The sequence below is a fragment of the Eutrigla gurnardus genome (assembly GCF_963514095.1).
Source record: "Eutrigla gurnardus genome assembly, chromosome: 24".
Classification (NCBI taxonomy): domain Eukaryota; kingdom Metazoa; phylum Chordata; class Actinopteri; order Perciformes; family Triglidae; genus Eutrigla; species Eutrigla gurnardus.
In genome coordinates this window covers 4,103,390-4,121,605 of record NC_139935.1, presented here as the reverse complement: position 1 = coordinate 4,121,605, position 18,216 = coordinate 4,103,390, and the positions used below count along the sequence as shown (strand labels likewise).

The 18,216-nt window shown below is 49.6% G+C and overlaps 2 protein-coding genes and 1 long non-coding RNA gene across 6 annotated transcripts; 1 reads left to right on the top strand and 2 right to left on the bottom strand.

Moving 5' to 3' along the window:
* The first annotated feature begins 38 nt into the window (after positions 1-38).
* LOC311009851 (putative ribonuclease ZC3H12C) lies at positions 39-12,139 on the top strand. 2 transcript variants are annotated; one of them, XM_084004275.1, is made up of 6 exons: positions 39-174; positions 6,371-7,173; positions 7,278-7,417; positions 7,513-7,747; positions 7,877-7,983; positions 8,096-12,139. In XM_084004275.1, the coding sequence occupies exons 2-6, from the start codon at positions 6,440-6,442 to the stop codon at positions 9,625-9,627; spliced, it is 2,748 nt and encodes a 915-aa protein (XP_083860401.1). In that variant the 5' UTR covers positions 39-174; positions 6,371-6,439; the 3' UTR covers positions 9,628-12,139. The 2 variants fall into 2 exon arrangements, with proteins under 2 accessions (XP_083860401.1, XP_083860402.1); XM_084004276.1 differs by lacking the exon at positions 39-174 and adding an exon at positions 2,975-3,163.
* Positions 12,140-14,506: 2,367 nt separating this feature from the next.
* Positions 14,507-16,454, bottom strand: LOC311009927. The gene is made up of 3 exons (XR_014596713.1): positions 16,305-16,454; positions 14,740-14,821; positions 14,507-14,660 (listed from the first exon to the last, which is right to left on the bottom strand). It is a non-coding gene; the product is annotated as an uncharacterized lncRNA (long non-coding RNA).
* Positions 16,455-16,503: 49 nt separating this feature from the next.
* On the bottom strand, positions 16,504-17,939 carry atp5pf (ATP synthase peripheral stalk subunit F6). Of its 3 annotated transcripts, none has more exons than XM_084004375.1 (4): positions 17,823-17,939; positions 17,085-17,254; positions 16,847-16,971; positions 16,504-16,598 (listed from the first exon to the last, which is right to left on the bottom strand). In XM_084004375.1, the coding sequence occupies exons 2-4, from the start codon at positions 17,252-17,254 to the stop codon at positions 16,570-16,572; spliced, it is 324 nt and encodes a 107-aa protein (XP_083860501.1). In that variant the 5' UTR covers positions 17,823-17,939; the 3' UTR covers positions 16,504-16,569. The 3 variants fall into 3 exon arrangements, with proteins under 3 accessions (XP_083860501.1, XP_083860500.1, XP_083860499.1); XM_084004374.1 differs by lacking the exon at positions 17,823-17,939 and adding an exon at positions 17,781-17,805; XM_084004373.1 differs by lacking the exon at positions 17,823-17,939 and adding an exon at positions 17,603-17,653.
* Between the last annotated feature and the right edge of the window lie 277 nt (positions 17,940-18,216).

Below are 18,216 nucleotides of genomic sequence, written 5' to 3'. Positions count from 1 at the left end.
AGAAACGCCGTCAGACCGGAAGTCGCCTCCATTACTCCCCGTAACTTGACGCAGTTCGGCTGGGTCACGCTGCAAATCCAGCCGGATGTTTTCGCGTCGCCGGGACGTGATGGGAACATTTGCCTGTGTTATCACGAAGCTAACGGCGCGGCTCCAGCGGCGGCCCCTGGCCTGGTGAGTACCCGTACACGGCGTTAGCCCGGCGGACTTGTTAAGCTAGGGGGGGGAGCCGCAGCTCGGTGCGGGTGAAAGCTGCAGGGGAGGTCGTGACGGCGTCGGTTTGCAGCGAGCGTGCACGCCGCCGCGCGCTCCCCCCCCCCAACACCCGTAATATAGTTCCCGGCAGGTGATGGGCGGTGCTGCTGTGTTGTTCATCACACTGGAAATGAATGTGACTGTGAATTAAAACTAGAAGAAACGTGTCTGCAGGGAAGAAGGCCGGAGCAAAACACGCTTCCTGTAGTTGTCTGCTGATTCATGCAGACAGACAGGTCCTGTCTGTCTCCAGCACCTGTCTAGTGGTCATCTGCATGTGCTCTCTCTCTCTGACAGCTGTGTCACACAGTGAATGATAGTGGCTCCCCGAGGACCAGACCAGTAGCAGTCCAGGCTTGGGTCCACAGCTTTTGTTGGGGGGGGTCACGAGCCCCAGCAGCTGTCTTTGATCTCATCTGCTCTTGTAACTTCTGTGCATCCTCCCTGACTCCAAAGTGTGGACTGCACGCCCCCCCGCAAAGTACTCTGAGCCATAGAGTCCAAACTCCTCCTGTCATTGTGGTTTGAGAGCTGCAGCAGTAACAAGTAGCACGTTATGAGTATTGATTAGAACACACACACACACACACACACACACACACACACACACACACACACAGCAGCTGGTGAGTGTCCTTAACTTAACTTAATCAATAGTGGCGGTTTTGGAGGTGTTTTCCGTGGTTGGTAGAAGTGCAGGGGTCAGCGAACAGGTCAGAGAGGGCAGCGGGGGTCTCCTTATGTTGCGTGGACCCGGGCTCGGGATTGTACATGCAAATCATTTGTGGTGTTCTGAAACTGAATATCTTTGTGACGTCTTTGCCACAGTTTTCCTACCAAAGCTCAATTAAGAAATCCTCATTATTTGCAGCCAGAGAGCAGATAAATATGTATAGTGTGTATAATATAATATAAAAAGAATGTGTTCCTGCAGCTTCCCCGCTGCTGTTGAGCTCCTGTTTGCCCGGTGTCATCTGTCTCCACAGTGAAAACCGATCACTGCTGCAGCAACACATGCACCTGTTTGTCCCGACAGATGGCTCGACATGGTGCTCTTTCTGTCTGTGCGTGCAGATGCTGCGTTATATCTCAACCCCCCCCCCCCCCAAACCATCACCCTTATCGTCTGCGGGCGAGCAGACTCCAACCACATTCTTATTTAATCAGGCAGTCGCTTTCATGTCGAGGCCCGGAGCATACACTGAAACTGCTAAAACAAACGGAGACCAATGACAGCTTTGTGTTGATTCAGACATATACCAACCTCAGACAGATTGTTGCTGATATTTAACCTCATCTGATTAAACTAATATTTCTTTTGGCAGACGTGCCTTCCTGACTTGTTTAAAACACAGAGGCTGGAAGTTAATGTAGCTTTTAAGATCAGCAAAAAAAACTGCAAAAATATTGGTTTCAGCTTCTGAAATGTGAGTATTTGTTGCTTTTCTTTTTCTTATATGATAGTAAAGTGACTGACTTTTGGTTTTGGACTCTTGGGTGAAGCAAACAAGTGATTAGAGTACATCTCTTTGGGATGTGGGACATTTTATAGACTGTAATGGAGGAAATAATCAGCAGATGAATCCATAGCCTGAGTAAGCTGCTAATTGTCTCTTTTCTTTCTGGGTATCAGCTTGACTTTGCTCGTGGTTTTTGTGAAGACAATTATCATTCAGCAACAAGTATTCAAGTACAACCTGCTGTTATTTCAACATGTTTGTGCTACTTGGTTCAGATCCAGAGTCTCTGTGATGAGCAAAATTATGTAGTCTGATTGTTCTTTGACTTGCTTGGTGCATTTTGTTGAAGCGCCTCCATGTTTCCAGACATCTCCAGCGCCTCCTAACTTTGTTTTTGCCCTGTTGGTTGTTTGTGAACCGTCCAATGTGTTTTTGACGCTGGTGCAAATAGTTATCTTATCATATTTGAGATGATATTGTACGACCTGGACGTGACTTTATGCTGTTTGCACATGGGCTTCATTATCACATAAAAGGCAGATTTGTGCTTCCGAGTCATCGGCCCTAAGTGTGCTGCAACAATACTCATGGGGACATAAAACTTTTTGATGTGTCTGGCCCCCCACACTTGTCCTTTTTTCCCTTTCAGCCGAGCCACACTCCTTTTTCCTCTCGCACTCTCTTAAAGGCCTTGCTCCTCTTTCAGCCCGCCTCGGCCCTTTCTGTTTTGCAGCGCCCGCCACCCCCCCTCCGGCCCCAGACAAAGAGAGGAGAGTGACTGTGGCGCTCCGTAGCCAGGTGTTCTCCATTGCTGCCCGGGGCCGTAATAGCACCAGCCCTCACACTGCAGCTGCCCTCCCCAGCCTCCCATTGTGCGGCTCCATTGTTCGGCCGCCCACCCCCTCGTTGATTCATCGGCCACACAGGGAAAGCCCTTTCAGACCCGAGGAGAGGAGTGTGTGCGCCGGTGCACATTGAGTACGCGTGCCTTGGGGAAACTGGGTGTTGCAGGCATTCGGCCACAGCCACTCCCCTCCTCCTCCTCCTCCTCCTCCCCTTGTCTCTGCGCCTTATTGTGAGGCCACTCGGCTCCGATTGGTGGAGAAGCAGCCACTCTAAACGAGGGAATGGCAGACATTGTTGCTCCATCTGTTCTGCCACTCATTGTCCAACTTGCCTGCTTCTGTCTGTAGAGGGGGAATACGCGCTCTGGGAAAGACACGGCAAGGCGTCTGGCTGGAGTTGGACGCTGTGCTGTTCCTGCAAAAAAAAAAGAAGAAAAAAAAGACGAGCGTCGGCCTCGGATGTAGCTGCTGTGGGAATATTAGGACTGGTTTCCTCTCCATTTCACCTGCAGTGTTTACCAATGTCTTTGGCAAGGATTTAGATGTGCAGAACTGAGCTGATCTACTTCCATCTCTTTGTGTTTGTTGATCTTGTAAGGCCTGGTAAGTGTGTCTGCTTCTAACCTGACTTTTACACTGAAAGCTTACTTTTTCTGTTTGGATCTCTCTCTTCCAAGAGCAGCCAAGTGCCATAGAGGTGATTTAAAGGGGCTAACTCGTAGGAAAGGTTGCAGGGCCTCAGCATCATGAATCACGTTGATCTTGACTTTCTTAAATACTTTACAGACATGACCTGAAAGACTGGATGTTCAGTACAGAAGAACTAGGTGAAGGTGCTGCCCGTCTCCTTGTCTGATCACGGGGTTTGAAATGTTCCAGATAAAAGATAACGTGTTTGAGCAACAGTTTAACTCCTAGATCACACAAAATCTTTATGTGCAGCCCTCGAGGCAAAGGAGTTTGTGGCCAAACCTTTGCATCGGTTGCAGTTAAATGTCAAACAGTGTGATGTGTTGTTTATATGGAACTGGATGGAGGAGGAGGAGGAGGAGGAAGAGGAGGAGGGGGGGCAGTGTTGTGGAGTTTTAGGGGGGAGGTAACAAATAGCAAGCTTCTTCTTATCTGGGTCACATGAGGCTGCAGGAAGCAAATAGTGCGTTGGTTTAAGTGTGTGTGTGTGTGTGTGTGCGTGTGCGTGTGCCTGTGCGTGTGTGTGTGTGTGTGTAGAGGGGAGACACCACTCTGAAGACATCTGTTGCCCTGCTGCTGGCGGGGAAAGCCTAGCGCGGCATCTAGATGCACCAACACAGTCTTCTTCCTGGGACAGTCCCTTCAGGGTTAGGGTTATCCCCCCACCCCACCCCCCATTGGTCAAACCTGAAACCCTTTCTCTCACCCACACACACACTCTCTCACACAAAGCTCTCAAAGCGCTGTAAGGATGTGTTACATATTCATTACTGCCTCCATGGAAGCTGGCAGCGCTGCGTTGCATGTGGGAGCGGGCCCCGCTGATGTTTGTGTGTTTGAAAGACGCACCCACTCCGCCCGGAGGTCTGGAGACGGCGTGACGAGGTGCACCCAGCCGTTGGTCCGTTAACACTTGGAGCCCGATCAGGGAATTCCACAATGCACTGAATGTGTGATGTCGTGCAGCCCGGACCACACTGGGAGACTTTTATAATCCATATATGTAATCAGATCACACAATGAGCAGGCTTTAAGAGTGAAGAGTGCAACTCCAACAACTGGATGTGTGTTTTTATGGGAGTATTTGTTCATGTCTAGTTGGTTTAGTAGTTAACGGGTTGTTGAAGGCATCCCATTGTCCAATGGTTCCATCCTGTATATGTAGTAGTTTTATACCCATACAACCCACTTCTTATATTTTTATTACCGTACATTGATAGATATTGTGTTTTTCCACCTGTATTTCAATAGTTGATCATTGAACAAAGAAGCCAAGCAGCTGTGAAGAACGTTAGTTGGTGAAATATATTAAATAATTCATCAACGAATACCGAAACTGTCCTAACGACTGGCGTGGTGACGGGACACTCGGGTGACCCATCCGACACCCCGTTCACCTGCATGAATAGTTCACTTGAGGGCACCAGAGCCTGCTTGTTCCCACCAAAGTGCCGATGAGTGAAATGTGACTTGAGGGCTGGGTGGGTCCAGGAGTCACATGCCTCTCACTGTTAATGAGCTCTCAAGAAGTTGAATACCTAAACTCCCCCTCTAGTCAGTTGGAAGGGGATGAGAGGAGAAACGTCTTCAAAAACTTAAAGCAAGTCCAGATATTGGATTGGCAGGCTGACAAAACGTGACAGTTTGGGCCCTAAATGTGTTCCCATGTAGTTCCCCAAACCTTTACTAATCCGCTCTTTTCCCCCGGATGTTTATGATGAAGGCCTAGAGACGTTGGTGTGATGTCATGTTTACTCTCAGTGTGTGTGTGTGACCCCCACACTCTCCACAGCAGTATGAGTCACTTTGCGAGCTAGACGGTGTGTGTGTTCATGTGTGCACCATCAACGCCCTCATTCATTGATGCCAAGGTCCCAGTCCTAATCACTCCCGCAGGTCTATTGTTGTCCTGGGTGGTGGGGTGGGTTTCCAGTGAGGCACACTTAAGCCCCTCCCTCCCCCACACCAGATCTGTGTGTGTGTGTGTGTGTGTGTGTGTGTGTGTGTCTACCGTGGCATTTAGAGGGGAGAATGCTTTCAACAGCTGTAGCTTAGCAACAGTAGCTCCTCAGTGGCGTTGCTAGGCAGCCCCCTTTTTCATAAAATGCGCACTAACTCTATCCCGCCTCCCCTCCGCCCACACCCGCCATCTTTAAGTCACTTCCCCTTCCATCACCTGTTTGGTCCAGATAATAGTGGATTGAGTTTGAGCCATGAAGCTGCGATCATGTCTTCCTGGAACTTGTTCTTTTCGTGAATACCCACAGATTGTGGAACATTCCGGTCCTAATTTCAGGGCCACTGAACTCCGTCCAGACTACAGCAGGCCTGCAGCGTATCAGTTGGCAGATCTCAGATTAACTTTCCGGAGTGCTCCCTGTAATTTGTGTGCAGCTAAACCTTTGACACCAATCAGATTAGTTTAACCAGATCCAACGTCCTCTGCTCGAATGCTGTACGTGGATTGGCTCGGTGGCCTCAGAAGCCCTCAGTGTTTTATTAATGAGGGACTCCAGCGAACCCAGCGGGAAGAAGCATATGGGCCTAAATGAGCAGGTAGAGCGTGAGGGGGGGGAAGGGTCCGCGGGCCCCGCCGCTAACGGCTCGCCGTCTCCTTTTAAACAGCTCCCCCTCTGTTCCCCCTCAGCTGAATGTGCTGTGGCGTGGCTCTGTAATAACACCGAGGCCAGACTGGGTAAAAAAACGCGGGAGTCCATTAATTAGGGTGAGAGGCCCCATCGGCTCTTTTGTGTCTGCCAGGCTGTTCCCCCAACTGAAACAAGCAGTCGAAAGCGTCGGCTGAGCGTCTTGGTGCGAAATGTGCCATGGGAAAATAAAAAGTGAGAAAGTCCCATTTTCCTAAACCGACAGTTAGTGTTGACTCTGGGTTCTCGTGTAACAGTGCAAACTGAATGCAAATTCTCAATGTGACGTTGTTCCTGGGGCATTTAAGTGGGTTGTTTGCTTCTGTAACTGACACTGCATTAATATATTTCCACTGAAATAGGCTTCTTTAATCAGAAGGGTGCCCGCATGTGGAATAGCCCTGGAGCTAGACCCCAGGACCGCTTCCTAAATGCCTCTCACACTCACTCCACCCTCCTTTTTGTGTTTCTGTAGGCACCAATGAGCGGAGCTGTGTGAGAGGGCAGCCGTCGGCCCAGCGAGCTGGATGTCTGTGACGGATCCATGGGCCAGAAGGACCATGTGGAGGCAGGAGCGGGCCACATCCTCGACCTGGGGCCGGACTTGGAGTATCTCCACGTAGCGGGGTCTGACCGGCAAGCTGGCGGCTCTGACGGGCCCGCTGCTATGGAGGAGCAGGTGGAGGAAAACGCCGGGTCCGACGCAGAGTGCGGGACGCCGCCGTCTTCCAGCGCCGCCCTCCACCCCGACCCGGACGGAGGAGAGGGAGGGGCGACTCACAGTAAGAACACCCACCAGCCGCTGTGTCGGACCCAGTGCGTGGACTTAGGCACCGAGGGTCCTCCCGAACCCCCACCTGAGCTCCCATCAGAGCCGGAACACGGGTCCTCGCCCAGCTCGCCGCGTAAGCACCCACCCGAGGCTCCGTCCAACCCCTCCTCTTCAGCCGGCGGTAAGGAGTACCGGGCTAAGCTGGACTTTGCCCTGAAGCTGGGCTACTCCGAGGAGACGGTGCGGCTGGTGCTGTCCAAGCTGGGCCCCGACACCCTCATCAACGACATACTGGGAGAGCTGGTCAAACTGGGCACCAAGTCGGACGGCGAGCAGCCGGCCGGCTCTCTAGCTTCTACCTCATCTTCTTCATCCTCCTCTTCCTCCTGCGGCTGGTCGGATGCGCTGGACAGCCAGAGGTCGGACTCGCCCTGTCCGCCAGACTCTCTGTGCGACCAGGACAACCTGCGGCCGATTGTGCTGGACGGCAGCAATGTAGCCATGAGGTGAGCGCTTCTGAAGCTGTCTTTGACATCATATGTGTTTATTGCTGAGTGACCTACGTGTAAATAATCCGCCATGACCTTCTGCCTTCCTCTCTGTCCTGTAGCCATGGCAATAAGGAGGTGTTTTCCTGCCAGGGCATCCAGCTGGCTGTGGATTGGTTCCTAGAGCGTGGCCATCATGACATCACAGTGTTTGTGCCCGCCTGGAGGAAAGAGCAGTCACGCCCTGACGCACCAATAACAGGTCAGTGGGTGGCTCTTCAACATTAAGCATTAAACATTTTCATGTGATGAAGTAAAGTGAGATGTCTCACCCCTCCTCCCCTCCTACGTACACAGATCAGGAGAGCTTGCGTCGCCTCGAGAAAGAAAAGATCCTGGTCTTCACTCCGTCGCGACGCGTCCAAGGACGGCGCGTGGTTTGCTATGACGACCGCTTCATTGTGAAGCTGGCTTATGAGTCAGACGGCATCATCGTCTCCAACGATAACTACAGGGACCTTGCCAACGAGAAACCCGAGTGGAAGAAGTTCATTGATGAGCGGCTGCTCATGTATTCCTTTGTCAATGACAAGTAAGTAGAGGTTGAATGAGTGAGGATGACGTGGCGTCCACAGAAATGTGGCGTTTATGATTCAAGTCTGAGTGACGGATCACCTTCTGGAAAGCACCGGTTTTGTAACTCTCTTGTCCATCCTGTCAGATTCATGCCCCCAGATGACCCCCTTGGTCGCCATGGCCCCAGCTTAGACAACTTCCTGAGGAAAAGACCCGTCATGCCTGAGCAGAAGAAACAGCCTTGCCCCTACGGTGAGATCACAGATGTGCAGAAAAAATGCACCTAAATGCAATCAGACGTCTCTATCTTACACTGTACTGTACAAGTGTACTGTATAATGAAACTGAGACCTTTTGTCTGCAGGAAAGAAGTGCACTTATGGCCACAAGTGTAAGTACTATCACCCAGAGAGAGGTGGCCAGCCTCAGCGTGCCGTGGCAGACGAGCTGCGCGCCAGCGCCAAGACCTGCGTCACCACGAAGACCCAGGGGGACGCCGGGCTGGTGAAGAGCCACAGTGTGCCGGTCGGCAGCACGGAGGGGAAAAAAGGTGCCCAGAAGCGGCAGTCGGACCCGAGCATCCGCGCTCTGTCGTACAGCGACGCCGAGGAGAAGCTGGCCAAAGGGAAGACGGAGAGCCAGAAGAGCAGTGTGTGTGGCAGCAGTGGGAGTGTGTCCTCAGCCCCAGGAGGCCCTCCGGCCAGCTTTAGCCTTCCCCAGGACCAGCAGTCCAGAGCGGTGACGCCTCATAGTCTCCCCAGCCACGACCTTTACCCTCACTGCGAGTCTCCGGACATGAGCTACTACTCGGTAACGCGGGCGTACTCCGGCCTGAGCCTCTCCTCCAGACGGAGCCCAGACTGCCGCTTCCCCAACGACACGGACCTGCGGCTCGGCTCGTTGGGCTCGACGGGCTCCGAGTGCGGCAGCGAAAGCAGCGTGAGCTGCGGGAGCAGCTGCGACTCGTACGGCGACAGGCCGTGTCCCGGCTGCCCCCCAGAGACCTTACTGGACGACGGCGTCCATTTTGCCAATCCCCACAGCCGTCTGTATCCCCATCACGCCTCATCCAACCACGAGCTATGTGGCCTCCACCCGGCCGATTACACAGGCATCCAGCACAGCCACGCGTCCAACGCAGGCCTGCACGGCTACCACCTGAGTGCGGCACGCGGGAAGAGCTGCGGCCACGATCAGCCCCCGCTGGAGGCTCCCCCAAAGCGCCCTCTCTACCCGTTGCCCCCTCATCTGCAGCACCAACCACTGGCTGCACGCTCCAGCTGCCCGGGCGACTACCAGTCCAGCCCTCACCCCCCCGGCTCCCCTCTCGGCTGCTGCCTGGCCCCCACGCGAGGAGAGAGCGTGTCGGACTCCCATCTGTACGAACACCCGTCGCACCATCGCCACCGGACAAAAGCGGCGGCCAGCTGGGACGCGTACTACAGACAGCCTCCGATGCCGTCCAGGTTCGAGGCGTCTGCCTATCAGAGTCTGCCGGACACGCGCCAGTCGTCCTGGCACGCCCCTCCCTGGACACAGGACGGCTATGGCCAGCACCACTCCTCCCACCCAGCCCTCCACCCGTCCCCGTCACATTACTTAACCCGCCCTCCGGTACACTCTCCTCACCTGCCTCATCCCTCCAACGCTGCTCTCCCGCCATACCCGTCTCACCTCGCACTCCCCTCCCACGCTCCTCCCTCCTACATGCCGCAGCACCCAGAATCCCCTGCGCACAGCCGCTACGGGGACACGAGGGAGAAAGCGTACATCAACCTGTGTAACATCTTCCCCCCGGAGCTGGTGAGCAGGGTGATGGCCAGGAGCCCCCATATCACGGACCCCCAGCAGCTGGCAGCTGCTATACTCGCAGAGAAAGCTCAAACAGGCTACTGAGGAAACAGGACAATGTAATCTCCCATTAGGAAAAGGCGATGGGCTGATGAAGGCATGTCAAATGTGCACGGGGAGATTTAAATACAGGATTGTCGACGAGGAGAGTTGTTTCTGTTTGTTTGTCATGGTGTTAATGAGACAATATGTCAGGTTTGAAACGCTGAGGATAATCTAAATGTGGTTCCAGTGGAGTCGACACCTAAATGAAGAAATGTTCCAAACCTGCCCTTGTATTCCTCTTTGTATTTATGTAGTAGCTTATGAAGTGTCTTTTATGTGCAGAATGTGTTCTGCAGTGAATCCCAAAGGCACGGTGTGTTGTTTTTACATGAATTGGAACCCAGTGAGTTGGTGTTGCATATGTCCGATCTGACGGATCAGTGACCAGATGCTGACCTCTGACATAATGCGTGCACACATTGTACACTGTACTTCCTGTCAAGGCCGAGTCCAACAATGTGTGCGACTATTCCCGTCTCTCACGTGGCAGATGGATGGGGTTTTCTACTTTCTGACTATAATAAGTGTCCCAGATAAGCATTCAAATGTAAAATATTTCCCGAGTTGTTTTGTGGCGAGTCTGCATCTGGGGTGTGCATCATGGAATGGCTGGTTTCCAAGCAGTCTGTGTATTATATCAATCTGTGTGTGTGTGTGTGTGTGTGTGGGGGGGTCTTTTCCATGTGGTCGTCTTATTTGAGACGGCGTGGGTATTTGTGGTGGGAGTTGTAGCTGTAGGGACGGGTGACCCTGTCGTGTGTACCTTAGTTTTAGTAAGGGACATCTCTCTCTCTCTCTCTCTCTCTCTCTCTCTCTCTCTCTCTCTCTCTGGCCCTTTTATTTTGGGTCAACTCTGGTTTCTGCTACAGACAGACTGCCAGTCCAACGTGTACGTAGTGTAAATATATTTAACGGACTCCCCCTGCGGTCCTTTTTCGCGGTGTCTAGCGTCGTCTGTAGCAGATCCCAGCTGAATCCGTGCTAGACAGAGAAAAACCCTGTTTGATACAAATTGTATCATGAACTAAGTCTTGTGATATACAATACATGGACATACTGTCGAACCATATCTATCAAACGCTCATGATGCATTGCAATACGATGTGGACGACAGATCTGTGCCAATGGAGATGTTCCGATGTGTAATCTAGTGGAAACATAGCTTTGAGACCTTTTTTTTGTTCCAATGATAAACGGATGGAGTTGTGTGCCTACTGTGTTTAGGTGTTTCAACTTCTGTCTTTTTGGGTTTACTCGACTACAGAAGCTCCAATGAAAGCTAGTGACACACATGCTTTTGTGTTACTGGTTAAGGTGAATGTTTTGTTTTGCGGTGAAGTTGGGCTCAGGTCTCGTTGGCTCAAATTTTTTGAAAGATAGCCTCTTTGAGTAAGTCTGCAAGAACATTATAAGATGTAGCGTTACTTTTTTAATAAGCAAAGTGTTCTATTTGGTTTGATTGCATATCCCATGGTGGTCATTTTGAATGTGGGTAACACTTACCAAAGCTCCACCTGGAGTATTTAGAAACCTATGATGCTGTTGTTGAGGTGGGAAAGGAAATACCCTGAATAATAAGTGCTTAAATGTTGAAGTAGACACAAATGTGGAAAGTTTGTGTCTTTATTATTAGGGGGGAGACTGTAAATTGGGAGATAAGTAGCACTTCTATTATTAGGAAGTGATTCCTTCCTACACTACATCTCTAGTGTAGTTGTTTTAGATAAGGTAAAGGCTAAATTAAGTGTAACCCAAGGTCAAAGTGGGCGCCGTGGGGTGAAAGCAGACTCAGCCCATCACAAGCCAGCTCCACGAAGCCCACTGGTTTTGTCTCCCATCCGACGCGTCACATCGTATGAAGATGAATAATGGCACCAGAAGGCGAGCCGTCGGTGCGAGAACCTTTTTGTGCGTATCGAAGAAGCGCCTCCTCTCCGGCCTCCTGGCACCGTGTGTCAGCGTGGCACCAGAGCGTGGGCCCCAAGTAATGCCTCTTGGTGGCATTGTGCTTATGACACATCCAATACTCTGAACTATGTTCAGCTAACTGTTCTGCATGTTTTGATTTCCTCTTTTGTTCTCCTGCACGATTCCTTTACGTTTTGATTCGTGTACATAGACGTCCCGTTGTCCACGGGACGCGAGTGCGGCGGGTGAGATGGCTCACGACTCACTTGGCTTGGTTGTTCCTGCTTGTTCTAGTTTTATGTGAGGATGTTGGTGTTGATTTCAGAAGGAACTCCGTTGACCTGTAAAAAGTCTCCAGGGGATGTAATTAGTTTTCTACGACATGTACCCCAAAGCAGCAGGAAGTTTGTGAGTGCATCCATTGCTTCGTCTGCTGACTTCTGCATTATGTTCCACTGTGTATGGGCCGTGACACTAATCCAATGCAAACCCTCTGTTTCCAAATGTATCGCCACGTCGCCAGTAGAGTAACGGTGTAAATAAGTGACTGTTGTAATGTTCTCAACTGTAACGGATTCCTCATTAAAGAGAGTACTGCTGCAAAACATGATATCTCTTGGCTTTGTTTTAGGTGTGAAAGGTTTGTTTCAACGTACTCAGGAGTTATTGTAATGTAGCTTAATGAAGCTGTTCACCCAAAACAAGTCAATAAAGTCTGTGAGCATAACGTCTGGTCTGGGATGAGAAGATTGTATTTACACTCAAGCATTTCCCAGATGATGTCATGGTGACCTGAGGGGTCAGGGCCACGCCCACCTCATCAGTCATCAGGCCGAGTCCCGACGCACGTACGTTTTGGGGTGGAAAGTCAACCTGCAGCTGGAATATATATCCATATATTCCTCTTTTTTTTTGGTCCAAAAACTGTAATGACGATGTCAAACTGGACAAACCAGCTTTGTTTAGAGAGTCTCTGTGTAGCTCAGCTAGGTGAACAAAGGGCTGCAGACCTGAAGGTTGTAGGTTTGAGTCCCAGCTGTCTCAGTAGCCTGCTCAGTGAATTTTGAGGTGGTTATTTCCAAACGAAGAGGATAAATAGAAGTTTCCCACTGTTAATGACGTGCCGGCTGGTGGAGCGGAGGCAACGAACCCCACAACAAGGTGTTGAGAGCAGCAGGGTTCAAGTCCCGGCTGCTCCTGGTCATTCCTCCTGCACTCCTTTAGGGGGTGCTGTGCTGAGTCCTGATGTCAAAGGGAACAAACCAACACATTATTGTATGTCACCAGGTAGCCCAGTGAGACGAGTGCAGGTCTGGAGACCAGAAGGTCTCCTGTTCAAATCCGGGCCGGCACTCTGGATTTTAAGGCCTGACGTTCCCACATGACGAGGATAAATAGGAGTTTCAAACACTAACTAGTGTGAGAGGCACTGGTGGTGTGATGGTATCGTTCCCGCAGGTATCGGAGGGCCACCGACAAGGTATCGGACAGAGAGATGAAGGGTTCGAGTCCAGAAGGTATCGGAGGGCCAAGGAGAAGGTATCAGAGAGAGAATTGAAGTCCTGAAAGTGACAGAGGGCCACGGACAAGGTATCGGACAGGGCATGACTTCAAATCCCACAGACGGACAAACACAGCATCACACCACGTCCGGACCCAGTGTCAGAACTCCCCGGAAGCAGGCACTTCTCTCCACCTGCCTACGGGGGACCAAACAGGAGAATACAAGGGGTTATGCAGAAGAGGGTAGCATTTTCCAGCTATACATGGTAAAATTCTACAGTGGGACCCAGCTACAACTTCTTTTTCACTTTCATGTATAAGTACCATTTCTATATAACCCAAGTGTTATACAGGTGAATCAACCTAGAATGGCACAAAACAAGTTTCTTTTAAAATACCTAAGTGATTTCAGTACATACAATTTAAGTGTTAACCTCATATGGTGATAACCCATTAGGAAAAGCAGGAATAATAGACAAGTTTGGTTTTCCAGAAATAAGGCTGATAGAGGCATCAAGTTCACATTTTTAAAACTGGCTGGAAGATATTTTGGCCAAAGACACCCATAGACAACTCTACAATAAGACACTTTAACTATGCAGTACTTTTAGGACAGTTTACAGCACAAACTACACATCCAAGTATAGTCAAACCCCCCACTGGCCTCCAGGTACAACTAGTCAATGCAGCCTCAGAGACATTGGGTTGCATGGGGAGAAAGAGCAGAGTCTTGGATCACAATTACCCCTTTTCCACCAACACAAACCTAGTTCAGGAACCAGTTTGAGTTTCCAGAGAGTCACTGTATACGTCCGAGGTTTCCCCACAGCGCTAACTTCATGCATAGCAGACACGTCTCTTCACAAAAAGTCTTTATTTTGGAAAATACTAAAATCACAACATTTTTTAAAGTGTAGAACAGCGAGTGATGTTTAGTCGTCTGCAGGTTGGACCTCCGTTCAAGATGTCCGACAGCTCTACAAACACAAACCAGAGAACAGCGGGGTTTAATCACACATGTTAAGTCACATTGGTAACGTTTAGTGAGCCAACGGCAGTCAGAAAGTGGCATGCTAACGTTGTTAGCAATATCACGCTAGCTAGCCGGTCAGCTTACATTACCAGAGGAAGCAAAGCCACTAGTTGCTGCTGTTACGAACGTAATCACTAGCTTGGTAAACTAAACACGAATGTGTCGTTGGTTTGCAACGAGGTGAAACTTACCGGGAACAGTAACGTTAGGAAGACTCCGCAGCGGGTTTTCCCCCGTTGCCTCGAGCGTTAACCCCGCCCCCAGGCCCTAACCCCGCCCCCAGGCCGCTCGGGAACCACTTTTCCAGGCCGAAAGCCGCTCTTTGTCTGTGGAAACAGGAAGAACGCAAACTCAAAAATCTCCTCACAAAAAGATAAGGCTAAATAGTGTTGAAAATACACATCAGTCAAAGCGTCTCACCTTTGGATGTTTAATCTCAGTGTTGGAGGTTAAACATCCGAGCAGCGACTCCTCCTGAATCAATGAAACAAACATTAAATCCACGCAAACAAACTGCGACAGATGAACGATCCTCAGCTGATGTCCTCGTGCAGCTCCGAGCACGAGGCCGATGCACTCCGACCACCATCTGCATCCAAACAACAAGGTTGTGTTAAATCAAGGAAACGCCATTTTAAACAGAACTATATTACACAGCGACCACAAACCTTCAGCTGCTGGCGGCGGGAAGCTCCGAACAGAGGACGAGGTTCTGGTCTGCAGCAAACATTTGGCCGACGTGGGTCCAGTCTGAACCGGGAATGAGTCAGGAACGGAAGAGCAAGGGCAACACACCCCCTATTTAAACCAAACCACGTGGAGCGTCCACCAATGACAACGAGCGCGCGGCCTGATTGCTTAATTGGCTGCCAGGTGCGCACGTGATGACGTAGTACAATATTTGAGTCAGAGAAATCTTTAAGGGAATGTATGTGTTGAAATCTCCTCTGATATTTACTCTATTTAAGATGTGAGGTACTAGTACATCCATGCTATATTCTAACACTTAAATGAAAACATTAATTTGGATGTCAGTGGTTGTTGTTATGTGAACAATTGCACACACATTCCTCTACCTTATATTAATATTAATATATTTAAACAATCAATAATTTAACATGCTAAAAGCTCACATGGCTCACTACTACTATCATTGACGCAGTGTCTGTAAGTAAAATAATAAACGACACATACACGCACTGCATCAAGAATCATGACTCTACACTGCCCTCCGGTGGACACGGTACGTGATTACACTGCATTGTCTTTTATTTTGAAAGACTCAACCTGAGCGAGTGCTTGTATGTGATTTGTCTACCTTGCTAAGACCGCGCCTGGACTTGGTGGCTGTGGCCACCAGAGGGCGTTCAAACTCCCGACTCTACACTGCCCTCCAGTGGACACGGTGCGTAATTACACTGCATTGTCTTTTATTTTGAAGGATTCAACCGGAGGTAGTGCTTGGATGTAGCGTTGGATGTTGGAGGGCGTTAAAGCTCACGACTCTACACTGCCCTCCAGTGGTCAAGGTGCATAATTACACCTACTTGACTTCTCTTTCCAATGATTTAACCGGACGTATTGATAACACCGCTGGTGTACTTAATGGCTGTGGCCACAAGGCGTTACAGCTCACGACTCTACACTGCCCTCCGGTGGACACCGTGCGTTATTACAATTTGTTCACATTCATTTTCCATTATTTCACCGGTGGTAGTGTTTGTCTACCTTGAGAATGCTGCTCATGTACTTAATGGCTATGGCCACCACTGGACATTCAAGCTCACGACTCTACACTGCCCTCCGGTGGTCAAGGTGCGGAATTACACCTTGATTTTTCTTTTTCATTATTCAACGGGATGTACTGCTTGTATGTGTCTATACATACACTTATAAATATACTAACACATATATTAACACGTACAAGCATATATACACATATATAAATATCTACATATGAATATATGTATTCATACCTATATATGTATATGTATATGTATGTGTATGTGTATGTATATATATATATATATATATATATATATATATATATATATATATATATATATATATATATATATATGTCTATACTGTGTGATAAATGCCCATGACTATAACCCAAATCCCAGGACGACATCTACAAATTCTTGGTAGTATTTGACAAAATGTGCAATATACAGGATTCAGAATATTTACATCTATTTGCGATGTGAAGATATAGTGGAGTAACGTCTACCTGAGCAGAGAATGTCGTCGCCCTCCCTCCGGTGATGCCATCTGACCTTCTCTTTGGAGATGCACATGCTTTTAGTGCACGTGACAGTGTCACACTGGCAAACTCACAGCTGCCATTCTGTTCACACCGCCGCCGCCATGTTGACAGCCATTTACACTCAATCTCATATCAAGTACCTTCTCATTGACACCCTGTTTATTCTCTATATTTTTATTAAATACAACATTATTTGTGACATGTAGGAGATATACAACATGACGAGTATTCACTTGGCGGCTTCATCAAGCTTGGGCTCTGGGGAGGGGAAACAAAAGAGAAGGGAACCATTAGTGAAAGTTGCTGGTGACTCCAAGCTTTGACATGAGAAAAACACGTTAGATTAGACTGGAAGTCGAATGACGGCAATATTTAGCAACTATCTCAATGTAGACTCAGTACTAAATACAGTGAAGCTCAGTACAACATCCTTATGAGGCGAGACGTTGGATTTAACAGAATACATCACACAATACACAAGTACACCAACGTACACCCAAACTAACCTGTGAACCTGATCTCTGGGAACTTGATGAGGTCTCCCCCACCATATAGCCTCTGCAGTTTGGTCACCTCTTCGGACACGTTCTTCTGGTAAGCGGGTCCTGCGTCCACGATGCCACCTGAAGACCTGGGACAGAGGAGGCACCACACATGTAAGCAGCGACGCCTCAAATCACACTGCAGGCTGAAGAAGCCCAAAGTGTGGACGTTTAATGTGGCTACGTGACGTCATCGACGCACTTGCTCTTGGTGTTGTAGTCCCGGATCTTGTCCAGGAACAGCTTCTGGACGGGGTCGAGCTCCTTGGTCCGGTTGAGGACCACCGCGGAGAGGCCGATGTTCCTGCGCAGGGTCCGGCTCACGGCGGAGCGCAGCACGGAGGACAGCTGGAACAAACGGTGCAGTGCCATCTGAAGGGTCAAAAGGGCATCCGGGTTACGTCGTTGCCTGGACAACAGGACGTCTTGAACCGGTCACAGTTAGCATATCTTTTGCGTTAAATGCTGTCCCTCTGTATACGTTTCTTTACTTATACTATTGGATACCATCTTGTATTCTTTATACGATATCTTTTTCAATAAAGATTGTTTGAAAAAAAGGGCTGTATTGAACTCGCGTTAGCAAGTTAGCTCCCGTCGTTATCTTGCTAGCTAAGCCGGAGCTTAATGACTTTGACATGATTAACGTCACATGCTGACCTCGGCCCACATTCTATTTATCAGACCTTGGATCACAGTTATATTTCCCCCCCGACTTACAGCTCGCGAAAGCTGAGTGTTTGCTAACGCTAACATGCTAAGGTAGCGCTAGCTGACGCGACGCCGCTTTAAAGTGTCCTCTGTCGGCCGTCGCGCTGCAGCGAGTCCCGCTAACGCCCCGCTGAAGACGTTACCGTGTATTTATCAGTATGCGCGGTAACAACACGGACAAACGTACAGTTTAAAAGCGTTTCTTTTCAATCTCAGTGACGCTACTCACCTTGGATTTGACACTTCCAGTACAAGATCCAAATGGGGAGGACCGCGGTGGATTATGGGAGAGGTGGGGCGTTCGCGGACGTCCACACGGCGCCTCCTTTGCGCAGCGCTGCGCGGATTTTAGGTTGACCTCAAATGACGGCAAATAAAAAGTACATTATGCGAATTAATATATTTTATTGGATTGTCTGAGCATGTATTGCTGGTAGAGCGTCATACCGATATTTTATTCACCGCGGGGCATTTTTATTCAACGTCATCTCACGGTCAGACGCCCCCACAAGCAGTTAGGGGGGGGTTGCTGCCTTGCTCAAGGGCACATCGACAGTGCCAGAGAAAAGTAAGAGTGGTGTGAGGGTTCTCCCCTGCACTCACGAGTGTGGATGTGGACCTAA

Excerpts from the sequence above, each read along its gene's own strand:
- LOC311009851 (XM_084004275.1), top strand. The coding sequence starts at position 6,440 with ATGGGCCAGAAGGACCATGTGGAGGCAGGAGCGGGCCACATCCTCGAC. Across the intron at positions 7,748-7,876 it reads TATTCCTTTGTCAATGACAA|ATTCATGCCCCCAGATGACC; the intron begins GTAAGTAGAGGT and ends CCATCCTGTCAG. Across the intron at positions 7,984-8,095 it reads GAAACAGCCTTGCCCCTACG|GAAAGAAGTGCACTTATGGC; the intron begins GTGAGATCACAG and ends TTTTGTCTGCAG.
- atp5pf (XM_084004373.1), bottom strand. The coding sequence starts at position 17,638 with ATGTTAGCGTTAGCAAACACTCAGCTTTCGCGAGCT. Across the intron at positions 16,972-17,084 it reads GACTACAACACCAAGAGCAA|GTCTTCAGGTGGCATCGTGG; the intron begins GTGCGTCGATGA and ends CCTCTGTCCCAG. Across the intron at positions 16,599-16,846 it reads CCCAGAGATCAGGTTCACAG|AGCCCAAGCTTGATGAAGCC; the intron begins GTTAGTTTGGGT and ends TCCCCTCCCCAG.